Raw genomic sequence first — 18,727 nt, forward strand, 5'->3', positions numbered from 1 at the left:
TATAAGTCGGTTGCGAGAAATGCAGGAGTTGGGCGATCAAGCTGATGAACGGGTGACTGAACATGGTTTTTCATCGAGCAGACACACATTTTGTTAGTGCATATCGCAACAGTATTTTATTTCTCAGCATATGTGCATCGGCGTGGGTCTGCGGCTTAGGTTCGGGCACGCCAAGAGTTAATCGGCGAGATTGAGCACCCAGGCCTAACTGTACAATTGATTTTGTAATAAAAAGATTATGTATATTTTTGATTAATAACACTTAAACATCAAAATACAACTCCTAAATGTTACCATTCCTTGTATTTCTTAGTGTTGCCAACAATGGGCTAATCCAGTTAAAATCCATATACCCAATGGGAGATATGAGCATAAAATTTCCCATAAAAGGGGTGTAGATTTCAAATGGAGCCACCCATTCAGGTAATCCAATTTGAAATTCATACTCCCTGTGTGGAAGATTAAGGTCATGTCTTCCATAGGGGGTGTATGGATTTTAACTGGAATAGCCAAATACTTATATGCTGGCTTACCGATATTCTTTCAAGTTATGTACATAGTAAAAAGCAGCTCTATTATATACTTAAGTCTAAATAAAAAAGTACTAACTTGCTAATATTATAATTTAAGGGTTGCAGAATAGTCTGCAGGTGCTTTGTTGATATACGCTTTCACAGGGTCTAGCTCTGACCAACATATTAAAGAAAAAAGCCACACCCTCCAACTATACTTATAGTGTATATTGAGTTCATATGTGAAAACTGATAATCCGCTTTTGTCAATTTGAGAATTTTAAGGTTTAAACCTGAATTCAGGTTTTTTGCTAAAATTTACACATTCTTATTATTTTTGTTCAGGCCATTTTGGGGTGTTTTTACTTTATTCCACACATTGTTTCAGGTTTTTTTGGGTCAGTTCCTGTTTTTTCTGATCTGATGCCTGATTAGAGAATACATGACATGCCAGCATGTCAGTGAAATAAAGATATAGGAAGTTAATTTTTTTTAAGGAATTCTATGAAAACTGTAAAGGGTTCAGTTTACCGTAGACATAGCTGTTGGATTTCAATTCATATCATAGTATGTAATGCCACTGAGGATGTAATATTACCGAGTTCGCTTGTTATTTTCCCTCTTGAGACAATATCCTTCCTAACGGTTGTTAAAAATAACAAATTGAGGGATTTTCTGTCAAAATGTTCCTGACCTTGTATGAAAGACAAATTTTGATGTCAAAGTCTTTGTGCATGAAAAGGATGTTTGAAAAATCACCCAGTTAAAATCCTATTCAGTGATCCGATAAAAGTGTAAAAAAAAAATTAAACGAAGTATAAATTGCCTAAAAGTGAAGGATAAGTCATTAAACTTGTCATCATGTATTTTTGAAATGAAAAATTTGGCAAAAAAGAGGAAATACATGTAGCTAATTTCTGCACTTATGTAGCAAAATTACAGATTCATGTAAAATGTCTCATTTTGTCGTTAATACACAGCTTTATATGACACTAACAAAGGTGCTAAAATTTGAATTTTCATGATTTTTGTAGCAGGAACTGTCTTGGAATTTGCAGGAGAGCATTAAAAAGCTCTTCTAGAGCCTTCAAGTAGAGCTGTTTAGAGCATTTTCAATAGAATGTAAGGAGAGAATGGTCAACTAGAGAAAGCTAAAATCACTCTCCCACATCAGATTTCAGGAGAGCAGTATAGAGCGATTGCTCTCGCTCTCCTCAAAAGGCAGTCCCTGTTGTAGTCCTCCGAATGAGCAAAACACTGAATAGGCTTGTAAGTTTTGAGGGAGGCTTGTAAGTTTTGAGAGAGGGGTGAAAGGAGGGGAAAGAAAGTGGTAACTTCCTTGGCAGAAATATATTTAGTAAGTCCCTGCCTAGTGTATAATGTTCTTTTCTCTGCAAAGCATTTTGTTCATATCCTGTAGTTGATAGCGTGTAGAATGTACAGTAGCTATAGCAATGTGACAAATTCTGCTAATATCTGACACTACATAGCTCCTTAAGGTGGTTACACCCCCTGATAAATTTTGTGACTAATTTTGCATTTTTCTCAAAAAATAACTACACACTGATAACAAAGGTTATGTATATTATAGGGGCAAGGAATCCAATTACTACACTGGAATTTCAGTGACCCAAGACAAGCGGTTCGTTATTTATGATAAGAAATAAGGTATCGCTAGAATGTATCTCATTTCCTGTCATATATACTGAACCGCTCGTCTTGAATCATTGAAATTTCAGTGAGGTATTTGGATTCCTTGCCCCAATAATATACATAACTTTTGTTACTAGTGTGCTATTTTTTTTGTGGAGAAAAATGCAAAAATAGTCACAAATTTACCACAGGGGTGTAGTACCCCCTTAAAGTTATTGGTTTAGAGCTTTCTTTCACTTATTTTACCCTGAAATACTCTGCTCTAAACAGTAATGCAGCAGTAGCATTTAAGAATAGATAAATCAAAGTGTCTATATAAGGCGACAAAATAAAAAAAACTGTTCTACAAGCCCAAAGGACCCAAATTTTGCATCTTGGGGATTTTTTTTAGCTGCAATTTAAAACAGCAGATTTTTTGCCAAAGTTGATTAATTTTGACTAATTTTGTTTTAGCTTACTAATATTTAAAAAAAAACAAATGTCCCAACTGACCGACCCTACTTGGCAAGTCCATCACCTGTTGAACAGGATTGTTTGTTTCTGTCGCCTAGGCCTAAAGCTTGACATTATAATTCAGGATTGAATTGCAGACAGTCCCATGTAATAAAAATGTACAATGTTAGAATTGTGTTGGGTTGTGCTGGATTGCGCATGACATCTCTTGGCATTGTTAGCTTCATTGGCCGGCACAATTTGCCCAGTCACTGATATTTCTTTCCCAGTCAACTTTTCTAAAGGAACCTCATAGTCAGAGGTAAAGTTCATTATTGATTGCAGGTCTTGTCAGATGCAAACATGGTGACACATCTTTCTGGCAGAACCATGGCTTGTCCTCAAATTATTTTTTTTTTCTGTTTCTTATGAGTATGTTGACTGGTTTATAAGCTGAGTGGCTGTTCCACGCATATCTTTGTTTTTTAAGCAAGATGGCATAAATGTTTTGTAAAAACATGCTTGTCTTGGAGGTATGATACAATTTTCATAATTTCAATAGAGACCATAGTTCTGAAAATTTCCTAAGTTCAAATTTTGTTTTGGAGATTTTTTTTCTGTTTTCTAATGTTTTTCAATTAAAAATCGACATTGTATTTTCTATAGACAAATATTTCAGTGAAATTTTTAAGGTCAAATTAGAGATTGTATTATTTACAGGTAAATCAGGTAATTCTTGGCCAAGTTTGAACTCTTGGAATGCTATTGGCTCTGCTGCTAGAAACATACATGCACATAGTGCGATACAGAAGAAAGCATGCATGCGCCTTACATTGCGTACACGCTTAGTATGCTACATGGACGCAACAGGTATGTTCAAACTTGGCCAAGAATTACTTCATTTACCTATAAATACCTTGCCAAAGTCTTCATATTAATTTAAGAATGAATATTTCTGGAAACTTGAACATGGAATTCCATTTTTTATTAAAATACTTAGAAAAATGGTACACAATGGTCTATACATAAAAAATATGTGGTGTTGTAGCTTCCTTTTTTTGCTGTTTATGAGTACTCATAAACTTTGGTTAAGTAGATTCAAAATTTTTTTTTTCATTATAGAAAATGGTGGTACTTAAGTTTGGCCAAACACAAGTACTTTGTCTCCAGGCCCAGGGCTCATAAATATTCCAGTTGAAATCCATACATCCCCTATGGAAGACATAATCTTAATCTCCCACTCAGGGAGTGGAAATTTCAAATGGCATAACCAATTCAGGTAACCCCATTTTAAAAACCACCCCCAGTTTTTGATATAGGTCATGACTTCTATAGGGGATGTATATATTTCAACTCTATATATATTTCAACTGGAATTGCCCAATTGGCCATCCAGCTATTCACAAAAGAAACTTATTTCCAAATTTTCAGTTGATTCCGATCTTGCGTTTGCGAGCAATGCATATTATGTGTATTACACTGCTCCATAGGCCACTGTGTGTAATTTCGTTCTGGTAATTATGATATTTTTGCTAAACAAATTTATCTTTTTTGTACATAAACATAATGTAGCCAGAGCTTTCCTGTGGTATAAAAATCTGAACTTTTTTGAGAAAAGTGGAGATGAGGCTGTGGATCACAACATGCCCCTTTAAGAGCTTCTTTAACTTGTGTTTGGTCTGAAAAAGTTTATTTATTGTTTCCTTTCTAAAAGTAGTATTTCTTTTAGTGTGGTTCTTTCATGAAAGTCATTTTGACATTAAAAGTAGCATGGAGAAATATGGCTTGTTGAATTATTGGGCTATTCCACTTGAAATCCATACACCCCCTATGGAAGACATGACCTTAATCTTCTACACAGGGATTTCAAATGTTGTACCTAGCTGAATGGGTGACTCCATTTGAAATTCATACTCACTGTGTAGTAGATTAAGGGATCTAGAATAAGCGTTTAGACAGTATTTTTTGTGGGACATGAGAGCACATCAGACATATCAATTGCATTCTGAATCTGAAGAATGTCTTTCTGATATCAAATAATTTTCATTTTTGAAAATCACGATATAATACAAATTTTATGACAAATTATTAAAACTTGATATTTTTCAAATTTTTGATATTTAACAGTCCTCAAAGTAAATTTTATAAATCTAATGATTTATACTTAAAGTGTATGTAGGTGGGATGAAAAGCCGACGATCAATTGAAAATTTTGACCTTTCGTATTGAAGATATGGATTTTTTTCCCCAAAAGACCTAATTTTTTTGGTGTTTTGGGAAAAACATCCATATCTTCAATACGAAAGGTCAAAATTTTCAATTGATCGTCGGCTTTCCATCCCACCTACATACACTTTTAAGTATAAATCATCAGATTTATAAAGTTTACTTCGAGTACTGTTAAATATCAAAAATATCAATTTTTAATCATTTGCCATAAAATGTGTATTACATTGCAAATTTCAAAAAATCAAAATTATTTGACATCAGAAGGACATTCTTCGTATTCAGAATGCAATTCGATATGTCTGATGTGCTCTAATGTCCCACAATAAATACTGTCCAAATCGTTCATACCCCACCCTGAAGGTCATATTTTCCATAAGGGGTGTATGGGTTTCAACTGGAATAGCCCATTGTAAAATATAATGAGGGGTGATGCAAGAAAGCCGTATCTGCAAATTGGGCTGTTCCACTTGAAAACTACACCCCACTGTGAAGATTTTGGAATTCCATCCAAATTCAACGGTTTAAATTATTGAAGATCCAACTATATAAAGTGCATAAGTTGTGGAAGCTTTTGGAATTCCAAGCAAATTTCTTATCAAATTGGGCTAAATTCAACTGAATTTGATCAATTTCAACAGTTTTCAGCTGGAATTTTATTTAAAACTAGCCCAGATTCCCAGCTGGATTGACCAGAAGGTGCAACTGGAATTATGATGGCGCTGAAATCTTCCACAGGGGGTGTGTGGATTTTAATTGGAATTGCCCAATAGCTGCCTTATAGAAATTTGACAATTTCTGGCAGCTATTGTGGGTAGGGTTTTTTTGCAGTTAAACCTCTCACTAAAACAACCTGCTGTATACATGTATTATTTAAAGAAAAGAACTGAAATATATTGAAGATATTTTATACATAAAATCTTGACTCAAATTGTGTGTTCTGTGTGTGAGTAGAAATGGCAGTTATTTACAAACAAAAGCAGATTCTTCACTGAATATAATTTTTTTGTGTTAGGGTTAAGAGGTATGGTTTAGTTTGTAAGTATAGGAGTTACGGAGTTGGAGTTGAACAGTAGGGTATAAGGCCTTGTGCATTGGCCTGAATGAACCGCTCTCCTACCAAATGCTCTTCAAGGCATGTTTAATAAATTAATATTTTGGGTTTAAACAGGTTCATTCTGCTCACTGCCCTATGCTGAAATACATTTTAATTGGCTATTGTTGAAATTACATGAAGCCCTCAGGTCTTTTTAATCACAGTATATTGTCTTATATCGATCGACTCTCACGAAGGTGGATCCTGAGGGGGCTAAAGGGGGTCCAGCCCCCTCTTGACAGCTAAATCATGCAAATTCAGCACACTCTTTTTTACCAATTTAGACACTTGGCCCTTCTTTTTAGAAATCCTGGATCTTCCCCTGTCTCATACTTTCAGAAACTAAAGACAAAGGTAACAATAATGAGTAATGAGGTACCGAACTGTTGAGAAAATAGTACCATGTGAATTATATAGATACAAACACCCATATACTACCAAGGCATGTACAGACCACAGATTCGTGCTGTGACACTTCTTTCGTGTGCGGTCAAGTTGATTGTAACTATTTACACTGGGTGAATTTTTCTGGATCACTTACCATGGCTATTGTCTAGTGTCTATGGACCACAATTGCCTCATCCCAATGCCATAGTTCAATAACTTCAATTTAACAATCACAGAGCAAAATTTGACCTCACGTTGCAGAGTATGAGTTTGTGTACCCAAATTTTCAAAGGTCATTCAATGAATGTGCAAATGTATTGGGGTTAAAGAACTGTGTCCTGATAGATGCACATGTTGTGGATCCTAGTGGGTGTCTATTGTCTTGTTGAAGGAATACTGGAAATACACCATATCGGCAATAGCTGCCCTATAGACATTTGACAATTATTGGATTCTATACTTGTATGCATCTAAAGATATGACACCTGGCAGCTATTACAGATATGGTGTTCTTGAACAACTTTGATTTGCTGAGATAACCTCAGTGACTGTGTGGTACAAGGGCTATTCCAGATGAAATACATACGCCCTATGGAACACATGACCTTAATCTCCCACACCTAGGGAGTAGAGATTTCAAATGGGGTTACCTGAATGGATGACTTCATTTGAAATCTACCCCCTGTGTGGGAGATTAAGGTCATGTCTTCCATAGGGTGTATGGATTCCAACTGGAATAGCCCATTTAATACTACTACTACGCCTGTTTACAGTCTGCTTTATAATTCAGTGGACTTCTTATTCTAACTATGGATATTATTGAACTATTGCTACTTGAATCAGTGACATAATTTTTTCAAAGAATAATAAAACTCATCACCAATCAAGGTAAGAGTATTTCAATATTAATATTTATCTAATAAATGTGTGTTATTTGACTTTTAACTTAGACCTACAGCTGTAAATTCCATGACCTACAACAATTTGACACACTAATACACACTGTTGGTTTCTTATACCCTTAAAAATGATGCTAGATGTTCGTTCAGAAAATGGTTTTTTTCACTGGTGTTGTGCTTATATTGCAGTTTTTAAAACGCGTTTCTTGAAAACAAAATATGAGTAAATATAAACTGATTAAACTCGCATTGTCGAAGTACAACATAAGATCATTATGTGTATTGTTTCAATCAGATTTAAAGATGCTTTTTTAATTTACTGAATAATACAAGGGGGACGTAAACTTAAACTGAACTGAACTGATGTAAGGTGTTTGTTGGGGGTTACGTGTTTGTAGATTTGTATACAAAACTTTTTTTTAAAAGTTAGTTGTATAAATTACTTGGGATTTCCCTTAAAACCCAAGATTAAGCAAATATTGTTGGTAGAGAACGTGCCTATACTATAGATAAAGCAGTGACCCATTACATTTATTGGTTAGCTACGCTCAACTTTAGAGGGTGTTTCCAAACAAAGTATATCAAAACAATTGAACGTACGTATGTAATGCTGTATAATTGTACTATTCGTTTTCGCGGTTTTCAGAGTAAATTTAATGCTATAATGGGTCAAAGTTAAGACAATTAGGACATGAACCGGGCTAATAATGATAAACAAATTAAATTGATAAAACGCCTTATTTTAAATGCACAATACACCCAAAATCGCTGAACAAGATTAATACAAGGCATGAGAATTTTCAATTTTCAGGTTTAAGCCTGAATTCAGGCTTTAGTGGGTCCAAAGTTTCCGCACTTTGTTTTAATTTCAGCCCGGTTTTGACCTTTTTAGCCTAATTGCACGCGCTTTTTCTGGCTTTTCAAACTCTTCAGGTTTTTTCGGTACGCAGCTAGCTGGAGTCTGGACAGTAGTAATTTACACTTTAATCCTCTAATATTTAATATTTCAAAGACGATCATTTCTAAAAATATTGCCCCATTGAAGCATACAAAAAAAAAAGAAGATTTATTTGCCTGAATAACTAGAGTATAAAAATTGCATTCATATAGCTTACGTGTTGTTATCATTTTGCACACTCAACGTGTAGGCACTTTATGAACGGGATAAATTTGCCCTCTTTTGCAATCTTTTGCATTTCGGGACAATCTTGAACGTCAAATTTATGTTTGTTTTAATTGCATTTCAGAACTAATCTATAATCAATAGATCAATTAATAAGCGTTTTCAAGATGCATTACGAAGACAGAAGGACGACATACCACTCATCATCGAGGGAACCCTTATGTCATACGTGGAATTGCTTTATCGGCACAACAGGTGCATTACAAGTCATCATTGGTATCGTGTCTATTATATTCGGTACTGTTGTAGTATTAGAGGAGTATGGCACGGATAAGTCACCTATCGGGATGCCCATATGGGCTGGCGCTCTGGTAAGTTGCATTAAGAACAACAAATAAACAAAACAACAACAACAACAACCAACAAATAACCCAATGAAAAAAAACCCGAACACACAAAGAAAACAACAACAAACAAACAAAAGAAGAACAACAGCAACACAATTCAGTTATCTATATTTTTGGTATACTGCTCAAGCATTTTAAATGTAAAAGTAAGCGATGGTGTACCCATAAGCGCGGGCGTCAATCCTAGGGGGCACGATATGCCCCCTCACACGCACACCCACTTTTGGGCCAAATGACCCATTTTTTATTTTTTTCTTCAGCAACTTTTTGACAATTTAAGCAAGATACTGTAGAGCAGTTTGGCAACTATATAGAAGAGTATTATTATAGTTTAAAAAAAATACAAAACCGCAGGGGCAAAAGATTTTTAAACAAAAACCCAATTGTCATATTTTGGCTCCTATACACCTTTTTCGTAATTGACCACTTCGTTGCCGTTGGCGGCGTGTCTCTGCTAACTCCAATTAGGCCGATCAAAAAACTGAAAGCGAGGCCAAAGATGTAATTACATACTCCCAATTATGCAAAGTTAATTTGCTAAGTATCTATAAGGACTATGTAGCTGAGACATGGTACTTTATGTAGTACAAGTAAAATAGAAGTATATTACGTTAAGCATTTTGCTAATTTTAATCTGCATAGTTAATTAGAGGCTATTCGAGTTCATTTGATTTTTTCAAGAAATTAACCGTATTATTTCTTTTTTATAATAAAGAGGCATTTTTTAACCTGTCATCATGTGTTTTTTGTCTTCCAGTTCCTGTTGACTGGTTTAGTAGGACTAGCAAACTTATGTATCCGAAAACGAGCAATGGTACGTATTGTAGCATTATTGTTTCTAAAACTTCTGGTTATATACCATACCGTGTCTTCCCAGCATAATAGTGTTATGATTGCAGACCAGATCTGCTCTAGTTTTTAATCCCTTGATTTTTGGTTTATGAACAAAAGAGAAACCAAAACTAAAGATTTGAAATGAGGGAATGTAGTTTTACCACTTCTTGCAATACCATTGTATATAACTCTGTCAAACAATGTAGTTTTACCACATCTTACAATACCATTGTATATAACTCTGTCAAACAATGTAGTTTTACCACTTCTTGCAATACCATTGTATATAACTCTGCCAAACAATGTAGTTTTACCACTTCTTGCAATACCATTATATATAACTCTGTCAAACAATGTAGTTTTACCACTTCTTGCAATATTATTACATATGCCAAACTATGTAGTTTTACCACTTCCTGCAATACCATTGTATATAACTCTGCCAAACAATATAGTTTTACCACTTCTTGCAATGCCATTATATCATCATCATCATCGGCTGCCCATCGAGTTCGATGAAGGCACAGTTGTCGAAGCTGATGGGTGTCTCTTTCTCCATCCTTCAAGGTACTTCTCCTTTCGCTTCCGCTCCACTGTTTTCCCAGCATCGTGGATCTTCTTCCTCCAATTGACCCGGTCACTAGCTTTCGTCTCCCATGTATCAACATCCATGTCAGCTGTCTTCAGATGACGCTTCACAACATCAATTATATATAACTCTGCCAAACAATGTAGTTTTACCACTTCTTGCAATGCCATTATATATAACTCTGCCAAACAATGTAGTTTTACCACTTCTTGCAATACCATTGTATATAACTCTGCCAAACAATGTAGTTTTACCACTTCTTGCTATACCATTATAACTCTGTCAAACAATGTAGTTTTGCCACTTCTTGCAATATTATTACATATAACTCTGCCAAACAATGTAGTTTTACCACTTCTTGCAATACCATTGTATATAACTCTGCCAAACAATGTAGTTTTATCAATACCATTATATATAACTCTGTCAAACAATGTAGTTTTACCACTTCTTGCAATATTATTACATATAACTCTGCCAAACTATGTAGTTTTACCACTTCTTGCAATACCATTGTATATAACTCTGCCAAACAATGTAGTTTTACCACTTCTTGCAATGCCATTATATATAACTCTGTCAAGCAATGTAGTTTTACCACTTCTTGCAATGCCATTATATAGAACTCTGTCAAACAATGTAGTTTTTTACAACTTCTTGCAATGCCATTATATATAACTCTGCCAAACAATGTAGTTTTACCACTTCTTGCAATGCCATTATATAACTCTGTCAAACAATGTAGTTTTACCACTTCTTGCAATGCCATTGTATATCACTCTGCCAAACAATGTAGTTTTACCACTTCTTGCAATACCATTATATATAACTCTGTCAAACAATGTAGTTTTACCACTTCTTGCAATACCGTTGTATATAACTCTGTCAAGCAATGTAGTTTTACCACTTCTTGCAATACCATTGTATATAACTCTGCCAAACAATGTAGTTTTGCCACTTCTTGCAATGCCATATATAACTCTGCCAAACAATGTCATTTTACCACTTTTTGCAATACCGTTGTATATAACTCTGTCAAGCAATGTAGTTTTACCACTTCTTGCAATACCATTGTATATAACTCTGCCAAACAATGTAGTTTTGCCACTTCTTGCAATGCCATATATAACTCTGCCAAACAATGTAGTTTTACCACTTCTTGCAATGCCATTATATATAACTCTGCCAAACAATGTCGTTTTACCACTTCTTGCAATACCGTTGTATATAACTCTGCCAAACAATGTAGTTTTACCACTTCTTGCAATTCCATTGTATATAACGCTGCCAAACAATGTAGTTTTACCACTTCTTGCAATACCATTATATATAACTCTGTCAAACAATGTAGTTTTACTACTTCTTGCAATACCATTATATATAACTCTGTCAAACAATGTAGTTTTACCACTTCTTGGAATGCCATTATATATAACTCTGCCAAACAATGTAGTTTTACTACTTCTTGCAAAGCCGTTGTATATAACTCTGCCAAACAATGTAGTTTTATTACTTCTTGCAATGCCATTATATATAACTCTGTCAAACAATGTAGTTTTACTACTTCTTGCAAAGCTGTTGTATATAACTCTGCCAAACAATGTAGTTTTACCACTTCTTGCAATGCCATTATATATAACTCTGCCAAACAATGTAGTTTTACTACTTCTTGCAAAACCGTTGTATATAACTCTGCCAAACAATGTAGTTTTATTACTTCTTGCAATGCCATTATATATAACTCTGTCAAACAATGTAGTTTTACTACTTCTTGCAAAGCCGTTGTATATAACTCTGCCAAACAATGTAGTTTTACCACTTCTTGCAATGCCATTATATATAACTCTGCCAAACAATGTAGTTTTACTACTTCTTGCAAAGCCGTTGTATATAACTCTGCCAAACAATGCAGTTTTATTACTTCTTGCAATGCCATTATATATAACTCTGTCAAACAATGTAGTTTTACTACTTCTTGCAAAGCCGTTGTATATAACTCTGCCAAACAATGTAGTTTTACCACTTCTTGCAATGCCATTATATCATCATCATCATCGGCTGCCCATCGAGTTCGATGAAGGCACAGTTGTCGAAGCTGATGGGTGTCTCTTTCTCCATCCTTCAAGGTACTTCTCATTTCGCTTCCGCTCCACTGTTTTCCCAGCATCGTGGATCTTCTTCCTCCAATTGACCCGGTCACTAGCTTTCGTCTCCCATGTATCAACATCCATGTCAGCTGTCTTCAGATGACGCTTCACAACATCAATTATATATAACTCTGCCAAACAATGTAGTTTTACCACTTCTTGCAATGCCATTATATATAACTCTGCCAGACAATGTAGTTTTACCACTTCTTGCAATACCATTGTATATAACTCTGCCAAACAATGTAGTTTTACCACTTCTTGCAATACCATTATATATAACTCTGTCAAACAATGTAGTTTTGCCACTTCTTGCAATATTATTACATATAACTCTGCCAAACAATGTCGTTTTACCACTTCTTGCAATACTGTTGTATATAACTCTGCCAAACAATGTAGTTTTACCACTTCCTGCAATGCCATTTTATATATATAACTCTGTCAAACAATGTAGTTTTACCACTTCTTGCAATGCCATTTTATATAACTCTGCCACACAATGTAGTTTTACCACTTCTTGCAATGCCATTGTATATAACTCTGCCAAACAATGTGGTTTTACCACTTCCTGCAATGCCATTGTATATATATAACTCTGTCAAACAATGTAGTTTTACCACTTCTTGCAAGCCATTGTATACAACTCTGTCAAACAATGTAGTTTTACCACTTCTTGCAATGCCATTATATATAACTCTGCCAAACAATCTAGTTTTACCACTTCTTGCAATGCCATTATATATAACTCTGTCAAACAATGTAGTTTTACAACTTCGTGCAATACCACTTGATATAACTCTGCCAAACAATGTAGTTTTACCACTTCTTGCAATACCATTGTATAATAAGTCTGCCAAACAATGTAGTTTTACCACTTCTTGCAATGCCATTATATATAACTCTGCCAAACAATGTAGTTTTACCACTTCTTGCAATGCCATTATATATAACTCTGCCAAACAATGTAGTTTTACCACTTCTTGCAATGCCATCGTATATAACTCTTCCAAACAATGTAGTTTTACCACTTCTTGCAATACCACTTGATATAACTCTGCCAAACAATGTAGTTTTACCACTTCTTGCAATGCCATTATATATAACTCTGCCAAACAATGTAGTTTTACCACTTCATGCAATGCCATTATATATAACTCTGCCAAACAATGTAGTTTTACCACTTCATGCAATGCCATTTTATATAACTCTGCCAAACAATGTAGTTTTACCACTTCTCGCATTACTAGTATTATAGTTTTACCACTTCTAGGAATACCATCGGATATAGCTCTGCCAACCGATGTGGTCTTACCACCTCATCCATTACCAATGTGTATAACTCTGGATATTACCTTAATGGTACATTATTAAACGTTGTTTTTGGACAGAAAACGAATCTATCTACTACGTTACCGTTTGTCTTTTGTTATACAGATCACGACGTACATGATAATGTGCATTCTGGCTTGCATACTAGCAGTAGTTCAGATCATATGGGAGAGCATAGCAGCGTCTTACCATCAAGATGAGTATGAAACCTGTAGCTATCCCTATGATGGAAGCTCCTGGGATTGCTTTGATGTAAGTGTACCTAGTATAATTAGGTGTAGTTCAGATCGTATGGGAGAATAGGCTATAGCAGCGTCTTACCATCAAGATGAGTATGAAACCTGTACCTATTCCTATGATGGAAGCTCGTGGGATTGCTTCGATGTAAGTGTACCTAGTATAATTAGGTGTAGTTCAGATCGTATGGGAGAATAGGCTATAGCAGCGGCTTACCATCAAGATGAGTATATGAAACCTGTACCTATCCCTATGATGGAAGCTCGTGGGATTGCTTTGATGTAAGTGTACCTAGTATAATTAGGTGTAGTTCAGATCGTATGGGAGAATAGGCTATAGCAGCGTCTTACCATCAAGATGAGTATGAAACCTGTACCTATTCCTATGATGGAAGCTCGTGGGATTGCTTCGATGTAAGTGTACCTAGTATAATTAGGTGTAGTTCAGATCGTATGGGAGAATAGGCTATAGCAGCGGCTTACCATCAAGATGAGTATATGAAACCTGTACCTATCCCTATGATAGAAGCTCGTGGGATTGCTTTGATGTAAGTGTAGGCCTACCGAGGGTGCTTTGCTTAAATGGAATGAAAGTTTTGTAGAACGATATTATAAAAGCACTGTAGGCCTACCTGATGGAAAAAGTGATATAATTAAGATAATGTAATTTTTTCTTAAGATAACAAAAATGTTTGCTTAATTGTTAATTGTGGCGCAAAAACCTCAGTACTCATATCAAGATTATTGCTTTGCAGCAGGAAGGCCTGATCTCTGTAAAAAGCTAAACTGTGATGAAAATAAATAAGCATCTTCAACATTCGAGTGAATGTTCATACGTGTTGGTAGTTAAAACAGCAATGGTTTAAACAGTCTCAATTTTTGTGTGTGTTGAATGACTGTTTAAACCTTATTTGCCATTTTCAACATCAATAACGCACTTTTTGTTAACATGGCTTTTACTTGCCGATGTTAAAGTGCCGTTTGAAATTGTGATCAGTGCAAGCAAATCGGTGATACGTGAATGATCATATATCATTATGGCTTATCTCTCTTATCATTAAGAAGTCTTGGATCCAGTTTTTGTGTCTCTTATAGTCTTTTTTATTTGTTTTAATTTTCAGTCCCATAAAGAGGATGATTAATGCTGGCCTATTGGCCTTACGACCAGTCCTTCCATAATCGTTTCGTTTAATATTTCTTTATAGCAAAGCAATATATTTTATATATATTTTGTTTTTTCTCACTCTGTTTCAGAGGCTTGCCGAATTCATGCACATAGCCGCTGCTGTGATAGCGGGTGTTGAGATCATCGTAGCTACGTGTGGTTGGATCTTTGCAATGCGTCGTAGTGGATGTGATTGTTTCCCACAACAAGAACAAGTTGTAGTGGTAAGTCTTAGTTAACCTTCTCCAAATTCACAAATTTCAGAATTCAGAATTTGCATTACCAATACCATATTTGGAATCAGCATGAAAAATGGATTCTTAATCACTTGAGAAAGTTCCTGCAATCTTATTGGTTCCAAGCCGTGTGATAATACCTTTCAGCATGTAATTCTGCCTTGTGTCTTGCATCATTTCTCGCACCGTCTGCTTTTGCACTCTTACATACGTAGCGTAGTTGTTTGAACCAATCGCAGGCGCATAGCAATAACGGGACTGATCGATTCTAAGCCATTGGTAATTCCTTGTAAAATGATTTAATTTGATAACAAATTGGTATTGATGACATTTTATGTTTGAATTGAAGTGTTTAATGCTCTGCGTGCTAGCCATGCGCTTCAACGGAAAAAGTTGAAGTTTTGAAATATTTTCTCAAAATATCAAAAGCTATCTTAAGAACTACTGAACCAATACTAGGCTTGCTTGTACTCATTTTAATGCATTTTTCATGCTGATTCCAAATATGGTCATAAAAATTTACATTTCTGAAATTTTTGAATTAAAAAAAAAAATTTGAAACATGTCGTCTGCAGTCGACACCCGCATGAAGAGAATTAAGAATGAGAACAAATGTGTTATTTTTAGCCGCTATCGTGCATAGGTCTACTTTCGTCTCTTCTTGTACCACCCCTTCCATTTCTAGTACCGCCCGGGGAGGGTCTTGCCCCAAAGCGCCCCCTAAAATATACTCGCATGATACCATTTTGGTGATTCCCGAAATCCTTTGCCAATTTGACCGAGAATACGTCATCGTTGATGCGGACGCACATCGTCACTATGACGTAATATTGGTTAAATTTACAACATTTTCGGGATAGGTTAAACAGAAAAGTGTATTTCTGCCTTGTGTCTTGCATCATTTCTCGCACCGTCTGCTTTTGCACTCTTTATTTTCTCGTCCTCAATTGATCTGGAAAAGCCATAACCGATAGGAATAGAATTACAGATAAACGTTACTTTATACGAGCGTAATGATTAAAATGACCAATTACCTGATACTTTTGTTTTGTTTGTGTGTGTGTTTGTTTTAGGTTCATCAGCGTCGTCATCGTCATCTTCATCGTCATAATCATCGGCCACCACCACCCAGGCCTGACTACTATGTTGATACCAGTAAAATCTTCATTCCATAGCAAACAAAGTCATACGGTTTAAGTTATTAGAATTATTAGAATGCATACGGTATATTAAGTTATTTTTTAACCAGAGGGTATAGAATGATAAAGGGCACATAAAATAAAAATTCGTTTCACGCCCCCACCTTTTTGGAAAAGTAAGGAGGGAGGGAGGTGGTTTTGGTTTTGATTTTTGCTATAGTTGATCAAATAGGACCTACAGCATACAGTTTGCACATAGAACTGACATTGCTAGCAGTTTTCAGCATCTGCCAGGAACACGACAAGGCTCTTTCAGGGGTTACACCCGTTAGAGTTCCACAAAAAACACTTGCAAGTGATTAATGCTGACCAATAAACTTTTTTATTAGAATTAACGTTTTACAGTTTTATGTATTAAAAACTTGAAAATAATTTGAAAATTAAAAACTTGAAAATAATTTGAAAATTCAAAAGAAGAAGAAGAAAAAGATGGACTGATGCCAGAAAATGAGGAAGGAGGTGGACGCGAAACGATTTAAAAAAAATGTGCTATAGTTATAGTTAAATCCGATATCCATGGACCCCTTATGGAAGGCAAGTCCTTACTCTTTTAACTTTGCACAGGGAGTGTGAATGTCAAATAGGGCTACCTGTATAGGTTATTCCATTTGAGATCTACACTCCCTGTGTGGGAGATTATAATGTCTTATTGGATTTCAACTGGATTAGCTGAATGTGAAGCTCAATGATTGCGTTAATGTTAAAGAAACACATAGGCTTGGGAACCGGGGGCTGGGGCCTGGGGGTCTCAGGTATAATGATCATGACCATGTCATTCACTGTATTTATATGATCACCTAAATTGAAATTATTCGTGTATTCAGTCAGCACTTTGTAATGTAATCATATGTTATATATATTCTAGTGTATTATACATGTACAAAATGCAACGATATCTTTATTTTATTTTTTTATTATAGACCCCAACTCGTCTATTTTTGACAAACTTAAAACCAAATTTATCGAAGTAAAATGCCGCTAATTTAGAGTTTAACAATAATTTCCTGATTTAAAACTAATGTGTAGGTGTATAAAATGTACATTATTTTATATAAATATCAAAGCAAGGGCATTGCGACTTAAGTTGCATGGAATTTCGCTAGGTTTAAATACGCATATTACTAAGAGAGTATGTTATAACATTGTATAATGGTGAAAGAGGGGTAAAATCATATAATTGCAAAATATGTAAATCAATTATGAAACAATTATTGCTGAAATGAGTATTAAAACTAGAAGCCGACAAATCTTTGACAGTTGTAGTGATTCTTTTTCCTAATTTGTGATGTGGAATCAGAATAAAGGACATTCCGCTCTCTATCCCATTCAATTTCTGTATTTACATAACTGGTAGCAAATCGACGACAATAACAAGTTTAATAATACTACAATGACAGGTTACTTCGGGTGGTAATATAACTTAGGGAACTTCCCTTTTGGTATATTCGTATCATGTGCATTAATTTCCGTCAAATTTTGATTTTGTTATTCTTATTCCATACTCATGATAATGCTGAAATAATATTAGTAATATCACAGAATTTCACAAACTCCTTCCAAGAATGGAGTGTCCATATTACAAACAACACCCAAAATACAATTTTAATTTTTTCCTTTTCTTGTTTACAAAAAATTAAATCACAAAATGTGTTTTATTGATTTTTCCTAAATGGGTGTTTTTACACCAAATCTGTGTTCATAGTTAGATTCCGTGACTAATTTCCTTTCCAAACATATACTTTTACATATTATATACATTTTGTGTTTGCCCAGTCTTAAGTAAAGTTGTTCATGTTCAATGTTATGACTGGTGACCCATATCACATGTCACCTCTCAAGTTTACTCATTGTACAGTAAATCGTGTTATATATATAACTGCTCATTTGTCATAATTGCAATCATTGGGGCGGACAAACGAAAATAATTATCCGTGGCAGCTTTTTTTTGACTTAGTGATATTGTCTGCCTTGAAAAAAAGCAAGTTGACCAGTGTGTTCCTTACCCTACTAGATTCAACTGTTTAAAACATATTCACAGTATTTTCTCCCTTTTTCTAATTTCGTAATTTCAAGATTCTACAGTGATCAAAGACAGTTATAGAATCATATATTTTCAGTTCATCTGACAAGCTAATAGACCCTGTCCCCCTCCCGGTGCAGGACTTCCAAAAATAATGTAGACTTTTGAAATAAAAAGTGCGCATGTGCAGCTTTGTTTTTGTAAAAACTAGACTATCCCCACCCTTAAAGTCGG

The 18,727-nt window shown here is 35.1% G+C and overlaps 1 protein-coding gene across 1 annotated transcript; it reads left to right on the forward strand.

Annotated features, from left to right (window-relative positions):
• The first annotated feature begins 7,064 nt into the window (after window positions 1-7,064).
• LOC140144258 (uncharacterized) lies at window positions 7,065-17,213 on the forward strand. Its single transcript, XM_072166079.1, has 6 exons — window positions 7,065-7,194; window positions 8,453-8,699; window positions 9,493-9,549; window positions 13,743-13,889; window positions 15,128-15,262; window positions 16,348-17,213. The coding sequence occupies exons 2-6, from the start codon at window positions 8,496-8,498 to the stop codon at window positions 16,447-16,449; spliced, it is 645 nt and encodes a 214-aa protein (XP_072022180.1). The 5' UTR covers window positions 7,065-7,194; window positions 8,453-8,495; the 3' UTR covers window positions 16,450-17,213.
• Window positions 17,214-18,727: the final 1,514 nt, after the last annotated feature.

This window comes from Amphiura filiformis, unplaced genomic scaffold, assembly GCF_039555335.1.
Source record: "Amphiura filiformis unplaced genomic scaffold, Afil_fr2py scaffold_46, whole genome shotgun sequence".
NCBI lineage: Eukaryota > Metazoa > Echinodermata > Ophiuroidea > Amphilepidida > Amphiuridae > Amphiura > Amphiura filiformis.

Bases quoted from the DNA above. Each gene is read 5' to 3' on its own strand.
- LOC140144258 (XM_072166079.1), top strand. From the start codon at position 8,496: ATGCATTACGAAGACAGAAGGACGACATACCACTCATCATCGAGGGAA. The intron at 13,890-15,127 runs GTAAGTGTACCT...ACTCTGTTTCAG, and splicing joins GCTCCTGGGATTGCTTTGAT to AGGCTTGCCGAATTCATGCA. The intron at 15,263-16,347 runs GTAAGTCTTAGT...TGTTTGTTTTAG, and splicing joins AACAAGAACAAGTTGTAGTG to GTTCATCAGCGTCGTCATCG.